Raw genomic sequence first — 17,687 nt, forward strand, 5'->3', positions numbered from 1 at the left:
GCTGAACTGAACTAAATGGATTTGAACTGAACTGAAATAAATAGCTAATTTGTGAAGAGAAAAGTTGAACTGAATTGAATAAAACTGAACTAAACTGAACTGAATAGAGCTGAATTGAAATTAGCTGAAATTAAGTCTAAAATAATAGGGCCTAAACATGAAATTGTTTAGTAATCATGCACATTTCTATTGATCTCAGTAATTTGTTTATCTTTAATTAAAATAACTTTACAAAACATAAAAAAGTAAATAAATAATTAGAACGAAAAGAATATAAAATACAATAATCCGTATTATTTTTATTAATTAATTAATACTAATTTATTACTCCGTTTTATCTACTATAACTCTATAAGCTATAGCTGATCAGTCTGAGTTAGTTTATTAGACTGGAAAATTGTATTAGACGGTAAGATAAGAGCATTCACAATGGTAAGCTAGTTGGTACTAGCTTACCTTTGCCACATCATTTTTTTGAGCAACAACAATTTCAAGCTACAAGTTACTCCAATGGTGAAACTAATTTAGTATTAGCTTGATGAGACCTAACTAACACACTTTTTTATTAATTTATTTAATTTTTAATTTCTAAATAAAAAATAAAAACTTTATAAATGAGACAACTTTTTTTCTATTGGGTATATTTTTCTTGTGGGTCCATTTAAGCAAGTAGCTTCATGGAGCTACTAGCTTGAAATTATTTAAGCAAAGCTAATCAATGTGGACAACTCCAATGGTTGAGCTACTAGCTTACAATTTCTAAAAATTGCAAGCACGTCCTTTTTCCCAACCATTGGAGATGCTCTAATCTTACACAATAAATATTGTCTCACTTTAGTACTTATGTTATATATTTCCGTTACTAAAACTGATCTACAAGTAAAAGCAAACAAACTGAATCTGTTGAGTCGGAGGAAGTAACAAGTTACAAATTACAAAGTACTAAACTTTTGCACAGATCGACCTCAACTCTTACAAGAACAGCCATTTCGGGCTGTTCACTGTTCAGTCTACTACACACATGAATACATGATAGTCTCAGTTTTTCGGCCTACAAAAGAACTTCCTAATTCCTATACACAGAAGAGGCCTAGTTACATACTTTCGAACTTGCTGGCCTAAGAGTACAGTATGGCTTAGTACAATTTACAATCACAACATAGAGAAACACGGCGAGCTAGAAACAACAGCCGAACTGAATTCTTACGACTTTTCAAAACCCCTCGCAAAATTTGAAAAGAGGTAAGAATTCTCGCCTTCTCAGAGAATTAGACCGGTACACTGTACTTTTTGATAGTTAACTGTTTTTCTAACTTGTCTTTAGACTTCTTTCTCACCTTCATGGGGGTCTCGGCTTGAATACCGGTGTTACCACGTTTAACCCGCCCGGTTTTTCCTCGGCGTCCAGGGTTCTTTTGGGTCAGAGCTGATGACTCAGCTGAGGAGGGTGAACCAACATAACCAGAAACATGTTTACCTTCTTTAGGAACAATAATGACATTATTGTCTGGCTTACGGTTAAAGGGCCGAGCACTTCTCGGTTTAGCAGGTGGTTTGTGGACCGGAGATTTCGGGGGTGGTGTAGAAATTACCTTACTGCCAACTTCTTTGTAGTATTGGTGTAATCTTTTAGTAACAAGGTCTCTTAGTACCAAGGCACATCTATATTCTCGGGTAATCCTCGAGTAGAACACCAGTGCATTGTTGGCAATGAGCAGCAGGTCTCTCAAGAGTTCTACCACTGACTTGATGGATTTGTTTGCAATTCTTGATCTTATCGTGTCGAGGTCTATATGTCGCCGAACTATACTTCTGTACCGAGCTCTCTTCTGCAACCATGAATAATAAGATTTTCGTAACAATGACAAGTCTTGTATGAACTAGTCTTACATGCAAAACCAACTCAAATCTTATGTATTCCACATCAAGAATATTAACGAGTTAATACAATAAGACCGTCTCACACAAGTTTTACAAGTTTTTAGGTCACATGACTAACACCAAGTATGATCTCTTTCTCAAGTGGCATATATGCAAAGCTATGTTACTTTGACTTGGCTATGAGTGTTAGGACGCAAAGGACACGGTAACACATCCTAGACATCAGGGTTACCGGATTCGCTTGGGTACCCTACGAATCGCGAATCGTTAAGAGCGAATTCTATCACGTCGCTTAACAAAAATACACATAGCACACATTCTGTAAGAGCGAATTGCGAATTACGAATCGGCATGGGCGTATTCATAGCGAATCTGGTAACCATGAATTCCTAGTAGGCTTAGGTAAGATATAAGATTGGTATTTTATTTTGGGTAAAGGTGGAAATCCGCAGCCATCACCTCAAGCGCGTACTGGGTAAACCCTAAGCATAAGATTGAACAACATTTCTTTATAGTACTAGGTGGCTATAAAGTCTAACAAGCTTCTAACAGAATGAAAGCACCAAAGCAAAAAGCGAAACCTGACGCTTTCAACACGACTGATGACTCAGCAAAAGATTCACACCTGGCTATCTAGTCGACGACGGAACACCGAGGCATGTTCGTTTTCCATTATAGATTGTAAGATCATGGTGAAATCATCAACCTCATTCTTACTGGTGCATGAATAGAAATGGGTTGCATCAGTCATTTGTGAAGGGAGTCCAGAGCTGCCATTGGAAACCTTTTTCTTACTCGGTGACACTGCCATAATACCAGCTGACGAAACTAAATTCTTCTCATCAATCCGTCCTTCCTTCGCATCCTTCCTTAGTTCCTTTCTCCTCTTTTTGAAACCAGTAGTTCCCTCAATTGCCTGCTGGCTAGAGTTACTGGTCACTTTTTCCTTCGCCTGTGAAATTGTCATGACATCAGTTGAGCAGAGAAAGTTACTCTCTCCGACGCTTCCTTCCCTCGGATCCTTTCTCCTCCTCTTTCCCCTTCTACCCTTAATGCTTACTCCATGCTCAGACCGCATGGTCTCAGCTAACTCGTCTATACTTGGAAACCTCTCTAGCCTAGTAGGCTCCGAAACTACACCAGCTTGACATTGGTGTGACCAAGTTGTTTCAGTTTCATGAGTGAAGCTACCAGCAGATGATCCATCTTTGGATGCTTCTTTACCGGAAGATTCGTTACATCCTGTCCTGAAAAACAATACAGGAGACGCTACGCTAGAGCTGTAACTAGCATTATTGAAGCCTCCTTTCTCGGCTTTTAGCGATACTAGTTTTGATTCTAAAGACCTGCATTAATGAACAGCCCTTGCAAACTTATTGTATCGTGCAAATGCACAAAAACTCATATGGGACTGTCTTATGAGTGAACGCAGCAATTAAGAGCAACACTTGGTTATCTCATATCAAAAACTTACCCGATTGAATCATGTGACATATCCAATGCTCTGCGTAACTCCTCGACACGTCTTTTTCGCAACTCTTCAAACCAAGCACTAAGGTAAAAGGAAAAACAACCCAGTCAATACTAAGTACTCCACAGCTGTAGCGGGGTCAAAACATTGTAGTTGCTGCAGCAGGGTTGAATACTTGAGAACACAATCATGCAACACACTCGACATCACAACTAAAACGATGGGTGACTGTTGCGAGTAGATGGAAGGACACGGCTTATTCCAGCTAATAAGGTCAGAAAACAATCATTCAAAACAGCACTCTATGGCACTACCTATAAGGCTAGAAGTCTGTAACTCTGTACTACATGCGACTTAGAAAAAAAAAAAAAAAAACTCTCGGTGCCATGACTCTACCAGCAATGTAAAAATATAAATTTAGACCTACCAATCTGAAATGATCCAGACCGGAATTGACTTCATTCGAAAGGACTGATTTAAGAATACCCTACTAATCACACTCCGATATAATCTAAATGACCTGACTAGCAAACACCCGACCCGAAATGACCCATATTCAAAATGTTGCAACCCGAAACTGACCCAAGCGGCCAAATTGCCAGGTCTAAATATAATCAACATTTTGATATATTCACTCATTCAAATACAAGTTGTGAATGCAGATCATATACAGTCAAATCTTCAGACAAACACTGGATAGCATTAAAGGCTACCAAGGATGTACATGTATAGAATTATACATATATATACTCAACAGGAGCCACGGGAACAAGTTTGGGCGTTCGGAGATGTTAGGGCCGACACAGGGGGTAGTGAGCGGGCTATACAGGCTACTGTATCACATAATATGTTAAACAAGCACAATTATAGTTAACTAGTCCAACTTAAACCGAACAAATGCAGGATAGCAAGCAGTATACTTACGAGCTGCCAGAATACTGCTCTTGCAATTCTTCATACTTGGCTTTACAAACCTGAAGTTGTTTCAGCATTGTATTAGGTATATTGTATATAGACAATAAACTTATTAAGCAAGAATCAGATGCGCTATAAAGCCGCCAAACAAATATAAACCCGATTCATGATTCTTTATTCCTTTGTCCTGCCAAATGCATAAATGTCACTGAATCAAGGTGTCAATGTTAGTGTTGTATCGAATTTAGCCTGTCCGACAGGTTTCCCGTGTTTAACACAAATCATGACTCTGACTTGCATCCGTATTGACTCCATCTATATTAGACCCGGCTCGTATTGACGCATAATGACCTGAATCGAACTTGACCTGCCCGACAAGTCTAACAAGAGGTCACTGAATATACTCGAGTCATTATGAGTCGGTTCTCAATTACTAGATTCTAAATTTCTGAATATCAAATGCAGATTTTCTAGCTCCTATATTTTAGGACTTTATGATCATTAAAGAAAAACGTCCGAATTCTGCATTTATGTCACAATCCACATAAATTAGAACATAATCCACCAAGGAAAATAATCTTCCTATCTTTCTCAAACATAAATGAATTGTAGACTATGCAAAATTACATCGGTCCTAATTGAGATCGCCCATACCTTGAACACGACTCAAACCTAAATTGTCCCCAACTTAAATCCCTAAATGATTGATTAAAACACACCAAAACATACCTAAATTCAAAATGAACCGACCTAACCCAAATACAAACATCATGAAATGCCTCAAATCCGAAATGCCCAACAATAAACCAAAATGAAACATTAGTCTTACGTGTCAGATTGTCTCATATTAAACGGGAGACCAATCAAATTAACTAAACTAAAAATAAACAACTATCCTATAATAAACGCCAATTCACGATAGTCTTATCATAAAACCGTCTCATACAAGAATTATACCTGAGCCGAAAACCGATTAGGAAAAAGGGTACGGCTTTGAACCTCCTTAGCAATAACATCCCAATCATAAGACCCATACCTTAAAACAGCCCCACCTAAGATCAATTCTTCCCATGTACCCCACCGTACCCTATCATCTCCTCCTTCCTCAACCATCATCATCTCCACCCTCCACGTGTACGCCCCTGATTGCTTCCTTTTTTCTCTCTCCTACCCTGCTTTTTTCCTACGCACCCTTGGCGCACGTTAGCACACACCCTGTAAAATTTCAAATATTCCCAATAAAAAAACTCAAATTTTATGCTAAAAAATGCTAATTGAAGATACCCAGATGAAAAAAAATGTAAATTGAAGGTACTCAAATGAAAAAGATTGAAACTTGATATCAAAAAGTGCAAATTTAAGGAAAATTGGCGGTGCCCAAATGAAAAAGATTGAAACTTTGAATATAAAATGCAAATTTAATACATTTTTAATGAAAATTGAAGATACCCAGATGAAAAAATTGAAACTTTGTGCTGCATAATGCAAATTTAAGGGAAGTTGAAGATACCCAGATGAAAAAGATTGAAACTTTGTAGTAAGATATGTAAATTTAAGGAAAATTGAAGGTACCCAAATAAAATGATTGAAATTTTATATTACAAAATGTAAATTTAAGGAAAATTGAAGAAACCCAGATAAAAAGATTGAAACTTTTATACTAAAAATTGAAAATTTAAGGATAATTGAAGATACCCAGATGAAAAAGATGGTTTATTTGGGGTTAATTTTTGCAGGGTTCAGAAACAATGGTGGTTTTGGTGGGTAATTATGGGTAAAAGCAGTTTTCAGGTAATGAAAGCTGTTTACCGGTTCGAGGTGGTTAAATTCCGGTTTTTTCTTCAGCAGAAAATAAAAAATTTACATGTTTTTTTTTGGTGGGTAATTAAAATTGAGAAAAGAGACAGCCAGACAAGGTGTTTGACAACGAAATGTAGGTTTTCTGAGCAAAGATAGAGAAAACTTGGATTGGAATTTTGGGAAGAAAAGGGTATGAAACGTGGGGGTATAGTTGTCTTTTTGTACATTCCGGCTTTTTTCCTTTTTTGAAATGAAAAGAGGTTTTGTTGGTCGGAAATTTAGGGGTATAGTCGTCATTTTCTTGATACGCGGTTTTTCTTTTCCTAAATTTCCATTTTTAAGTAAAATCATGGTTTCACGTTTTTGGATAAAAAAGACGAGAGTGCTAAGAAAATGACGAGGGTTTTTTTTATCAAATTTTATCCACCCATTTCATGTGAAAAAGTTTTGATTGAAGGTTGTGGAATTGTAATTTGCACGGCCTAAATAAAGAAGTAGTCGTAAATTCCGAAAATTTCATCTGTCAGGGCTCGAGGGTGGAGCGACCGCCCGCTAGCCCCCCCCCCCCAGCTCCACCACTGCTCTCAAGTCTCAACAATTACCATCAATTTCACACATATTACTTCCTCTATTCCTTTTGATTATACAAGTTTCTAAAATATGTGGATGGGATTTTGAAAACGTATACAATCAAATGAAACCGAGGAAGCTTAACGGGATTGTGCATAAAGTACTTGCACAAAATGTAAATTCTTGTGAATCTTGTCTATTATGTACTTGCACAATTCTGATCTGAAACACTTGCAAACTTTGATTAAGAATATGATAATCAACTCAGCTACCCTTAAAAATGGGCCAAATGTTGGATCAATGAATGGCATAAAATACATTTACAATTTACACAGCATAAACACTAGAATTACAAGACATTAGTGTCTGCCTAAAATCATTTACAGGTATTTTAATACACGAAAATGCATCAACTCGAAACTTGAAGCTGTGGTTACATGGTGTTAGTTCTTTTACACAAATTCACAGGGCGCAGGCGCAGTGACAACTGAACGCGCGACGCAGCAAGCCAGCACGCGAAAGTTAGAAATTTCCGCTCGGTCTTTCAGAAAAGGAAAAACGGCTCAAAGTCACAGGTTATGGTCTTGTAGAACAAGACTTAATTCTAGAGCAGATTTAGCAAGTGATCCACTCCTCCTGCATTGCAGTATACAGTCGAATGAGCATCCCGACACAAACTCGAGTTTTTTTAATATCTTTTTACGAAATGATCCTTTCAAAATTATAGTTATGCTCAACTTCAATTACCTTGCAACTGTCGGAAATAATCCCTGGATCTGATGCAACTGGGTAGCGCATTTCTTACAGCACTCAATCCTGTTAAATTAACATAAAAACTGTTGTTTTGACAAATTGAAACGTGACGACATTGTATCCCTACTTATATTTAGTAAACAAAATTGTCAAAATTGACATCTCAAGGCCAACAATGTTCTAGGGAAAATAAATTTGACGGTCATGGGGGTAGCATAATATTTGAAAAGTCCAGCATCCCTGAAAATCGGAAAATGAGGATAAATTCTCAACGATAAGAAAAACACAGCCTAGCGAGAGATAGAGCAAATACCGTTCATCTTTATGAAGGTCCATGCCCACGGAAGGAGGTGCAGAGATGGTTGACTGGATTATCGGCCCAAATAGCGCAACAAGTTTGAGTAACATCTCCAACGACATTTTAGCATGCCTGACAATATTAAGATATTGACAAAGTCATCACTTTATAATAACTGATAGTATGTATTAAGCACAAAGATAATGACACCATGAGATGTCACCGAAGGTAGCTGGTAAAGTCACGAGACGTGGTACTCATAACCTGGGTTTGAATCCCGTTAGTAGGAAAATTGTCATTGTGGTTCTCGTTGCACCGAAAAAAATGAGGAGATTTTGACACCCGTGAGATGAGATAATTACCGTTCTATCTTGCTATCCAGGAGACTGACCAGTACAGGTATCATACAGGAAAACAAATCCATCGTAACAATTTCCATCTTTTCCATGAGCACGCCTATAACATCTGCCTGGACCTGAACCCAAAAGAAAGGAAGCTTGTTGGAAGTTTAGATTTTGGAATAACACGATTTGTTACTTCTCTTAGTCAAAGCCATGCAAGAAACGACAAAACCTTTGTCTCCATATGATTTGGGGTCGATTAACATTCATCATATGACGTCATTGTGAAGTGAGAAAAGAATGAAAATAGGAGAAAAGCAAACATAAAAGTAAAACAAAGCAAGACAGCGGAAAAATACGCATGGAGAGAAGAAAAGGAAATGGCAATATAAATGAGGAGACTTTTTGGTGGGGAGTCAAGAAGAGATTTGAACTCGGAAATTAAGTGTTGAGAAAAATCAAGAGGAAAAAGCAATACAAAACATTGACAAAAATGACAAAGACGATAATTTAAGTGAATCTGTAAATCATGACTATTGGGCCTACGCATTTTATGGCTCTGCGTGCTGGGTCATGGACTCACGGAGCAGTGTCATGCCTAATAAGATTAATGCGGCAAAGAAGAAAGGATAGGTTGAAGAAGAATGAATTAATTCGGAGAAAGTACAAATTCATATACATTGCAAAAAAGTTCAGGGAGAAAACATATATAAATTCCAAAGAGAAAGCAGGGAAATAAAACCAATACTCAGCCACTTACGGAATGATCAGATAACTTCATCAGTGCATTAATGGCACCTTTGATGTCATTCCGTTCCCACAAGTGTCGTACCATCTGAAAGTATATACGAATAGATCAGGTAACAATGATGCAGAGTGGTTTTAAACACAAGAGCTTAGCGGCGACAGTCCACACTCAGGTGAGACAAATTGATCATTTAACCATAAATTAAATGAAGATTATACAAGTATTTGGGTTGATCTCATTAATATGTACAAAAATTGCTCCAAAGGAAGATTACCTGCAAATCTGTAAGGCGAGACCGAAGGCTACTAAGCAGAACATCATGGTTTTGCATCAAACCTTCAATGACACTGGTCTCGTTCACACATGTTAACTCTCTTCCGGAAACTTGAGGTTCTTCCTTCTGTTAGTACAAGAATCCAATAAATACAAAATTTCGATTTAAGTTTTACAGAAGGCCAACACATGCAAAATAAAAAGATCTTTAAAATCTTAACCAAATTTCTAGCATATATTCTACTGGTTATGCTCCTATTTCCACAAAATCGCTCCCGCAAAATTTCTAGTGTAATTTCTAATGATGCAACCTCCAGTTCTCAGATAGATAACTTGCCGGAGACTGGACAGAATGACAATGGTAAAGCAAAGGGGGATTTTGCCACAAGAGATGAAAGCAATATATCCACAATGTAACTTAGGTTTGATATCGTGTGAACTGTTTACGACCCAAGAAATAAATTGTCCAAGTAACCGGTTACCAAGAGACAAGTGAAATGAAATCAACTGATCGCTTATCCATCTAGCCGCCTGCATTTTCAAGCACTTTATTACCCCATTCCATCATCCTTTAGCTATTGAACTCATTCCATACTTTGATATGACAAGGTGTCTCCCTATAAGCTCTCGAAATTATCCGGAATACTAGAAAAGATACTCATTTGCAATATCTAAAGGTAAAAAGCTTTACCGTGGTAGATCTCTTAATCCTATCAACCATCACTTCAGGGGCGGCACTGATTATCGAATCTTCACTGCTATCAAATTGTTTGCTCCTTTCAAATTTCTGAACTAGAGATTGAATCCTCCCATGAGCACCAGCTACCGCAAATAAAAGCAACTTTTAAGTTCAGCCCCACATTATTAAAAAAAATGTTCACAACCAAACTTCCCGAATGAGAGTGTTCACCTCGTTTTACCACATTGACTGTGTGTACTTCGTCACAATCGAGAGGGGAGATTCCTACAAAGATAAGAACAAGATAGACGGTAACTAAGGGCTACAGACAAGAATGTAACATGCAAGCAAAGTAAAGAACCAAGAAGGAGCACCTTGTTAAACTTTATTCTTCTTATCCAACGTGTGTATGAGAACATGCAGGTACTAAAGCTACACTATTTTGACTCTTCTGCTATGAGGCCTTACTCATGTCTGACACGACTCCAATGCATATGTGTATAACCTATACCTCACATACAACCCCAAAACTTATTCTAACCCGAAAATGACAATTGTCAATTTTCCTACCTCCATCCATCTCTTTCCCCTTCCCTCTTATCTAAACAAAGGGTTAGGGATGGTAAGCTTCATTTCTCAAAAATCTCCCTTTCACTTTCATAAAAACTCGTAAATATTCTATTTGAAATCAAAATACTTCCTTTTTAACACAGTTTCCCTGCACCCGCACCCTCACTTTGGTAGGAGTCCCCCGGTCAAAAAAATAGTCACGGTGAGTCCTACTCCGACCCTTAAATATGTAACTCTATTTGACGCCCACTGCCGAGTCCAAGTAATATAGACTCAAAACCTAATAATTTCGTAAAAAATCAAACTAGCGGAATGAGAATCGATTTTCATATGCATGCTATATGCACAGTATGTTATAATCATACAAAGCAAGATCTTACCACTTTGCAACTTAGAGGGCAGTACAGGAGGAACCATCACTTGAGGCTTATCTTCAACTTTCTCCACAGTACGATATTTGTCTTCAACCAATTCTTTGGCTTCGTCTTTTACGACAAGCATATCTTTTCCATCTACATTGAATCTGCCGTTTGGTTTACTAATCATGTCAGCAGCTTTGATTGACCCCTTACCTCCATCACCGAGTCCAAGTAACATAGGCTCAAAACCTAATTGTAAAATCAAACTAGTGGAATGAGAATCAATTTCCAAATGCATGCTACATACACTGTGTGGTATAATCATATGGGGCAAGATCTTACCACTTTGCAACTTAGAGGGCAGTACAGGAAGAACCATCCATTGAGGCCTATCTTCAACTTTCTCCACAGTACGATTTTTGTCTTCAACCAATTCTTTGACTTCGTTTTTTACGACAAGCATATCTTGTCCATCAACATCGAATCTGCCGTTTGGTTTACTAATCATGTCAGCAGCCTTGATGGTCCCCTTACTTCCAGGCCTAGTGGGAACGAGTGACTCTCTTCTTGCATTGGTGGAACTTCTGCCGCTAACGCTTTCTCTAGGAATTAAGTTTGTAACATAGAAGGATCTACCACCAGCTGAATCATTAGATTTTCCACGGGTTGTACTGGGAGTACTTTGTTTGCTAGAGGACAATTTACTGGGTTCCTTAGTGTCAGATGATGATGGTGTCAATGACTTTGACCTATTCAATAAACCTGTTCTCCGTGTACTGATGGGTTTTTCATCTGCAGATTAAAAAAATCAAAACAATTATATGGGGCCAGCAAAGTATTTTTTTTCTTTAACCTATCATCAAAGACGGACATACTCTGGTATATTTTGAAAATCATGCATGATTTAACCAAAATGGTTAAGTATCCAGTGTCCGGAATTATGTCTAAGAGTCGAAAATCCGATACAAATAGAAAATTTAAGTGTCTTTGGAGACCTCAATAAGGAAAATTATTTGTATCAGAATTGTTAGTATCAGTCAGCAGATAAGTGAAAAAGTAATCAAACTACAAGGTTCATTTTGAGAAACAGGCAGGCTGACTCAGCACACTTCAATAACTACAAAATCTAGATGAGCAGCGCCAGCGGGGCTGTAATTAGATGCAGTAAAGACAAACTTGAAACTTTCACAAATTTAGGAAAGTAAGCATGTACATGGATAATTGGATATTCTTTATATATTTATCATCAATATCTGATACTCGACGTTTAGACATAACTACGGACATTTGATACGCAAACAATTTACTAATTTAGGCATTACTTCCACATATACAGAATGTAGATCAGTTAAAGGGGCTGTAATTGGAAGCACCAAAGACGAACTTGCAACTTCATAAATTTAGAAAAGTATGACTTACAATCCACATAGATATTCTTTATATCTTTATCGTCAACATCTGAAGAAGAATGCAAGCCAGAAGAGGGCATGGAAGGTGTGGCAGGCGTGGCAGGCAGGATTACTTCAACAGCAGATTGTTTTCCTTCTATGTCAAGCTTCAATTCTGGAATGCTACAATCTTGAGGTGGGCCAGAATTGCTGGTCCCATACGGCGCAACACGCTACAAACAATATATAATTAAAAGTTATTTATTTGCATACACGCATGTTTTTGTGTGAGGTAGCAAAAGCAGCAAAAGTAAATTCATACCGAGACATCAGCAACCCAAACTCCTATCGAATTACGGTAGTAAGAGCAACCAATCAGTTTGCCATCATTAATGCATAGATCACCCAGTGTTGACCATCCCATATTGATTGCATCATGGCATATGACAGGCTCCCATGAATAAACCTGAAGAACGATATAAGGGTGTAAGTGAGGAATCTATGGCGAGTCTTGTATGAGACGATTTCACATGTGAGACCAACGAAACCAATTCTTTTGTATGTCTCGCTTAATTATACGGTTAATGGGTTGGTCTCACATGTAAGACCATCTGATATAAGTTTTTGTGAGCAATCCTTTACTTAGAAAGTTCTTTATAAAACTTTCTTCGTGCAATATTGAGACCTTCAGGTTATTGTCATATCCAGAGAAGAGGGTTCTCCCGTCAGGATGAAAGGTCACTGCCCGCACTCCTATAGCCTGCGAAACAGATATTGCCATTGCAGCAATGAGAAATCATCAAAGCAATATAAGCATGAATCATAGAGAATAAATCTAGGAAAACTGCAAAAAGAGAATACTACTTCCTTCATTGTCACAGATCCTCCTTTTCTTTTCATAACCCGCGGCATAGAAAGTTGCCAAGGAAGTGTTGTGTGAGGTCATGGTAGTAAATCTCAGTTTGAGACTTTATCAAATAGTTAATTGACGCGGCCTAATCTCTGTCGTTGCAAGAATAATTACGGTTGATAATGACTCAAAAAGCGGCCTCAATAACCTTCAAACCTTTATAACTCGGTTGTGAACTTGTGATGCAGTATCGAGGCCAATATCTTGAACCATGTATGGGATCACTCAAATTAAGAAAGTGGGACATTGCAAATAGCGCCTCTGCCTCCACAGGAATCATTCTAGCACTCGGCTTTCTGCAGGCTGCAGGATTACAGCCTGAACCCACACATGCTCAGAAAAAAATGCTACTGTATTAAAGAAGATGTGGGACAACTAAAAGCAGTAGTACCTCAGGTTTAGTAGACCCAGTCATCTCAAAAGTTTCCAAATCCCAGAATTTAACAGTTTTATCCGCCGAACCTGGAAAGAGATACATATAATCAGGATACAGATGGCTGAAAGTCATCAAAATATAAGAAACAATGCAAAATCACTGCATCTTAAATCATACAGAGTAGATAAAGAATACTGATCGAGGATAATATTTGTACTACTAATAATATTTACGAAAGAAACTTCTAAGAACTTGCCAAGTATTAAAGAGTAAAGACTATGGAGTATGGACTATGGACTCAAACTTAACGTAAGTTTCCACCTATCCATCCGTTAGGGTATTATACATATTAATATATTACAATATTTTCTCTTCACTGATACTTGAGAGTTGCACAAATTTTAAACAGACTGTTTCCGAACATGAATGTATGTTCAAAACACCGAGTAAAAAAGAATGACTTTGTCTTTCAGGTAGTGTATAGTATAATTTTTAACTTGTACGAAGTAACATTTACTATGTCCTCGCGCTACCTAGAGTCCAAGACTATAACACACAAAAATTATGTAGGACACCTATTTCCGGTGAAGGTTCTTATGAATACTTGATAGCACTCAATAAGTTAATTGAATTTACTATATAAGCAGACTACCTGTGGCCATAAGAAACTCAACAGGGTGAAAGTCGATGGATCTGATATGACCGTTGTGCAACTTGAGATCATGCAACAACTTTCCAGCTGTCAAATCCCATATCTACGCAAGAAAGATAAGCAAGTTTAGTTATCAAGGCCTAAGACTCTCCAAGCCACCTCAGCTAACTGAGAATAAAGAGTACAACGTGGCAGCTATCTTACCTTTACAACATTATCAAATCCACCAGAAACAACCCATCGGCCATCGGGTGAGAACTTGATAGTATTTATCCCGAGATTGTGGCCCTTATATGTGAAAATGCACCCTCTTTTTCTTATATCCCATATCTTTAGGTTAGTATCCGCTGAACCAGAAGCAAAAAATTCTCCAAACGGGTGGAATTCGACAGATGTGCAGTTTGACCTGTGACCAGTAAGAGTCCGCACCACTACACTTCAAAAAAACAGCAGCGTCATATCAGGAAACGCAATGTCTCATTAATCAATTAGTCTCCTCAGAGATGGTCTCATATAATTATTATATTGCGAGACCAACTCAAGCCCAGTCGTGCCGTGCCCGTGCTTCCTCGATTTTCTCGTCGGGCCGTGCCGTGGGTCGTGCCTGGCCGTGCCGCCCACCGGCCCGCGGCCCTTTATGCCAACTCTAAACAAAACACTACTATACCAATTAATGGAGTCGCCCACTAAAAGCTGAAGATTAAGCAATGATTACACCCATTATACGAGTCAGTCTCATTATAAGTTATAACTTATCATGACTATCTCATAGGAGAATTTGTGCACATTTTTATCCGTTATTTGTGAGCTACCAAGAAGTAAACCGTCAATGAAGCATGTAGGAGGAGAGACATAAACAAACTGACCTTTTGCCTCTTCGAGATCCCACAACTTAACAGTACCAGAAGCTGCTCCACCAAGAACCAACGTCTCTGCTGAATCAAAGGCCAAACTCTCGACTGGAGTGTTGTGACCACATAAGCTCTGGAAATCATCAGAAATGAGAAAAGAGAAATGCCATATAACAAAACAAAATTTACAAGTTGAAACAATTAGCAAATACTCCCTCTCTCCCGGTCATTTGTTGTCCTTTTCCATATTGGGTGTCTCAATGAATTGTTGTCCTTTCTATTTTAAGAATGAACTTGATGAAAAATTTGATCATTCACACTCAATTTGTTCCACTTGTCATTTAGTAATTGGCCAATTCCTCTTTCCTTGGTCTTTGTGCCAAAACCAAAGGACAACAATTGACCTGGACGGAGGGAGTATCCATTACAAGGAGTGTTTCCTAGTTCCTATGGAGACAATGATTCAATATTGAATTCACTTTATTTTATTGTGAAGTAGCAGTCATTTGTTGTAGGTCTCGTCACAATTTTTTGTCAAAGATCATTTATAAACAACCTCGCTATGTTCACCCATGGGAACGGTCTAACAGAAGAAAGTAACTACAGCAAGCAGTTAAGCACTTCCTCCCCCGCCTAAAATAACTAATTGCGCATTCTTTCCATGCAGCTGAAAGTAATAAATGTACAACATTCCAAAAATGCGCAAAGTGAAATGTATAATCACATAAACCAGAAATTTATCTCAACAGGTTCCCTCCAAACAAGGCTAACAGATTGCACACCAACCTCCCCATCTAACAGCAACCCAACGGTCCCAACCAACTGAATACCATTCAATGTAAAATTAGGTGTAGAATGTAACTTCAGAGGGACGAATTAAAGCGCAGTAGAGCAACATAGAAAAAGATCGAAATTTTCATAATTTTCATTGTTTAAGGAGTCAACAACCCCTACTAGCTCCTTAATTCCGCCACTGGTATAAAGGCGAGTTCTCAATACAACCAAAAACTCAACAAAATTCTTCAATCAACAAAATGAAAAGATGAACTGACCATCAAAGAAGTGGGTTTGCCAATAGACCACAAATTAACTTTATGATCATCTCCACCGGTCAAAAGAAGGCGACACGCTTTCTTTCCGATCCTTAGACAGTTCACATTTCCTGAATGTGCTAGGAATTCCTCTATACATTCAAGTTTCAGTCAAGAAAAACACCCATTTACATAAACACAAATACAAAATTACTTCCTCCGTCCCAATTATTTGTTTACCTTTGACTAAAATACTCCTCACAAAGAATATAAAACGTAAACAAATGATTGAGACAAAGGGAGTAATTAACAATCATCCACATATTAATCCACTTCCATGAGTTCCATCAATAGTACAACACATTAAAGAACAATCATAATTTAGCAAAACACCATTTTAAGTACCCATTTAGTAACTATGATGATTAGTGGAAGTAATTCAACAAAGTTTGAATCTTTAACCAAGAATTCATCCCTCCCTCTCAATCATTTGTTTAGCTTTTATTAAAATACCGCTCACAGATAATAAAGAAGTTAAACAAATTAATGTTTAATCAAGAATTTACCCTCTCAATCTCAATCATTTGTTTACCTTTTATTAAAATACCGTTCACAAAGAATAAAAACTTAAACAAATGAACGAGATGGACGGAGTAAACGTTTAACACAATCAAGTATTATTCAACACAAAAGTTCTAAACAACAAAGTCAATACAATAATGAAGTAATTAACTACCAATTAATTCGCAATCATCATTAACACAACAGCTAAAGATACATTAAAGAATCATCATAATTTATCAAGACAACATTTTTAAACTACCCATTTAATGATCATGATGATTAGTGAAAGTAATTCACTAAATTTTGAATCTTTAAGCAAGAATTCATAATTCACCAAAATAAATTTAAACAAAAAAGTCAATATAATTGTTTAATTATCAACTACATTTACCTCAATCTTGATAATTTTAACAAATTCAAAATAATTCACCAAAACAAACTATATGAAAAGTTAGGAAAACCAACAAAGCACACATTAGAAAAACTGTTAATATACTAATTGCATTAAAAGTAAAGGATACGGAGTTTATATCCACGTTTTGCCATTCAAAAAACCCAGAACGAATTTCAGAGAATTAGCCCAAAAGATTGAAACTTGAGATTTTGTGGGAATTTAGGAGAAAAGGGTTTTTGTGGGATTTATTTGTTTTAATTTGATTTTTAATTTGGAGGGGAAAAAGTGAGGATTTGATTAATTTGTGTGTGTTTAATTGAAAGAAGAAATTGAGGGAATTGGGAATTTTGGGGTGGAATTAATTTTGAAAGATTCAGGTGAAAGTTGAAACATCAAAACTGAGAAAAGTTCAGTCTGTGGGGAAAAAGAGAGGAATGTAGACTATTCAAAAATGTGTCCCATATATATATACATTGTCGGTGTTGTATAAGACCGTTGTATGATATATACTAATTTAATCGGTTGTAAGTGGAGAAAGGGAGGTTTATAATAAGAATTTGTGATTTTTGTTAGTGTAAAATGTATCAAGGTTGTATTTTAATCCATAAGTACATAGATCAGTTGAAAAGAGTTTGTTTTAGCTTAGCAAGAATTATCGGGTTTGAGTCATGTGAATGAAGTGATGTTAAAACTCATTGAGAGTTTTACCATCTCGTGGTCATAATCAGCTCGAATCTGCATTATACAAAATAATAATAATATTTTATTTAAGTTTTTGTTATATACGAGTATATGGCTAATGTACAGCTCTGAACCTACTTTGTACAATAGTCGTTTTATTGTTTTCACAAAGTATTTCTTAA

The 17,687-nt window shown here is 37.1% G+C and overlaps 2 protein-coding genes across 3 annotated transcripts; both read right to left on the reverse strand.

Moving 5' to 3' along the window:
* Window positions 1–874: 874 nt before the first annotated feature.
* On the reverse strand, window positions 875–6,290 carry LOC141596049 (uncharacterized). Of its 2 annotated transcripts, none has more exons than XM_074416061.1 (6): window positions 5,963–6,290; window positions 5,225–5,482; window positions 4,277–4,326; window positions 3,356–3,433; window positions 2,507–3,227; window positions 875–1,829 (listed from the first exon to the last, which is right to left on the reverse strand). In XM_074416061.1, the coding sequence occupies exons 2-6, from the start codon at window positions 5,384–5,386 to the stop codon at window positions 1,269–1,271; spliced, it is 1,572 nt and encodes a 523-aa protein (XP_074272162.1). In that variant the 5' UTR covers window positions 5,387–5,482; window positions 5,963–6,290; the 3' UTR covers window positions 875–1,268. The 2 variants fall into 2 exon arrangements, with proteins under 2 accessions (XP_074272162.1, XP_074272161.1); XM_074416060.1 differs by having other exon boundaries at window positions 6,077–6,288.
* Window positions 6,291–6,858: 568 nt separating this feature from the next.
* LOC141596051 (katanin p80 WD40 repeat-containing subunit B1 homolog KTN80.1-like) lies at window positions 6,859–17,313 on the reverse strand. The gene is made up of 19 exons (XM_074416062.1): window positions 16,952–17,313; window positions 15,888–16,018; window positions 14,851–14,968; window positions 14,189–14,415; window positions 13,985–14,087; window positions 13,348–13,418; window positions 12,732–12,806; window positions 12,369–12,512; window positions 12,078–12,279; window positions 11,001–11,450; window positions 10,680–10,907; window positions 9,961–10,014; window positions 9,742–9,872; window positions 9,052–9,177; window positions 8,790–8,864; window positions 8,051–8,163; window positions 7,704–7,820; window positions 7,385–7,453; window positions 6,859–7,273 (listed from the first exon to the last, which is right to left on the reverse strand). The coding sequence occupies exons 1-19, from the start codon at window positions 16,974–16,976 to the stop codon at window positions 7,207–7,209; spliced, it is 2,526 nt and encodes an 841-aa protein (XP_074272163.1). The 5' UTR covers window positions 16,977–17,313; the 3' UTR covers window positions 6,859–7,206.
* Window positions 17,314–17,687: the final 374 nt, after the last annotated feature.

This window comes from Silene latifolia, chromosome 8 (genome assembly GCF_048544455.1).
Source record: "Silene latifolia isolate original U9 population chromosome 8, ASM4854445v1, whole genome shotgun sequence".
Classification (NCBI taxonomy): domain Eukaryota; kingdom Viridiplantae; phylum Streptophyta; class Magnoliopsida; order Caryophyllales; family Caryophyllaceae; genus Silene; species Silene latifolia.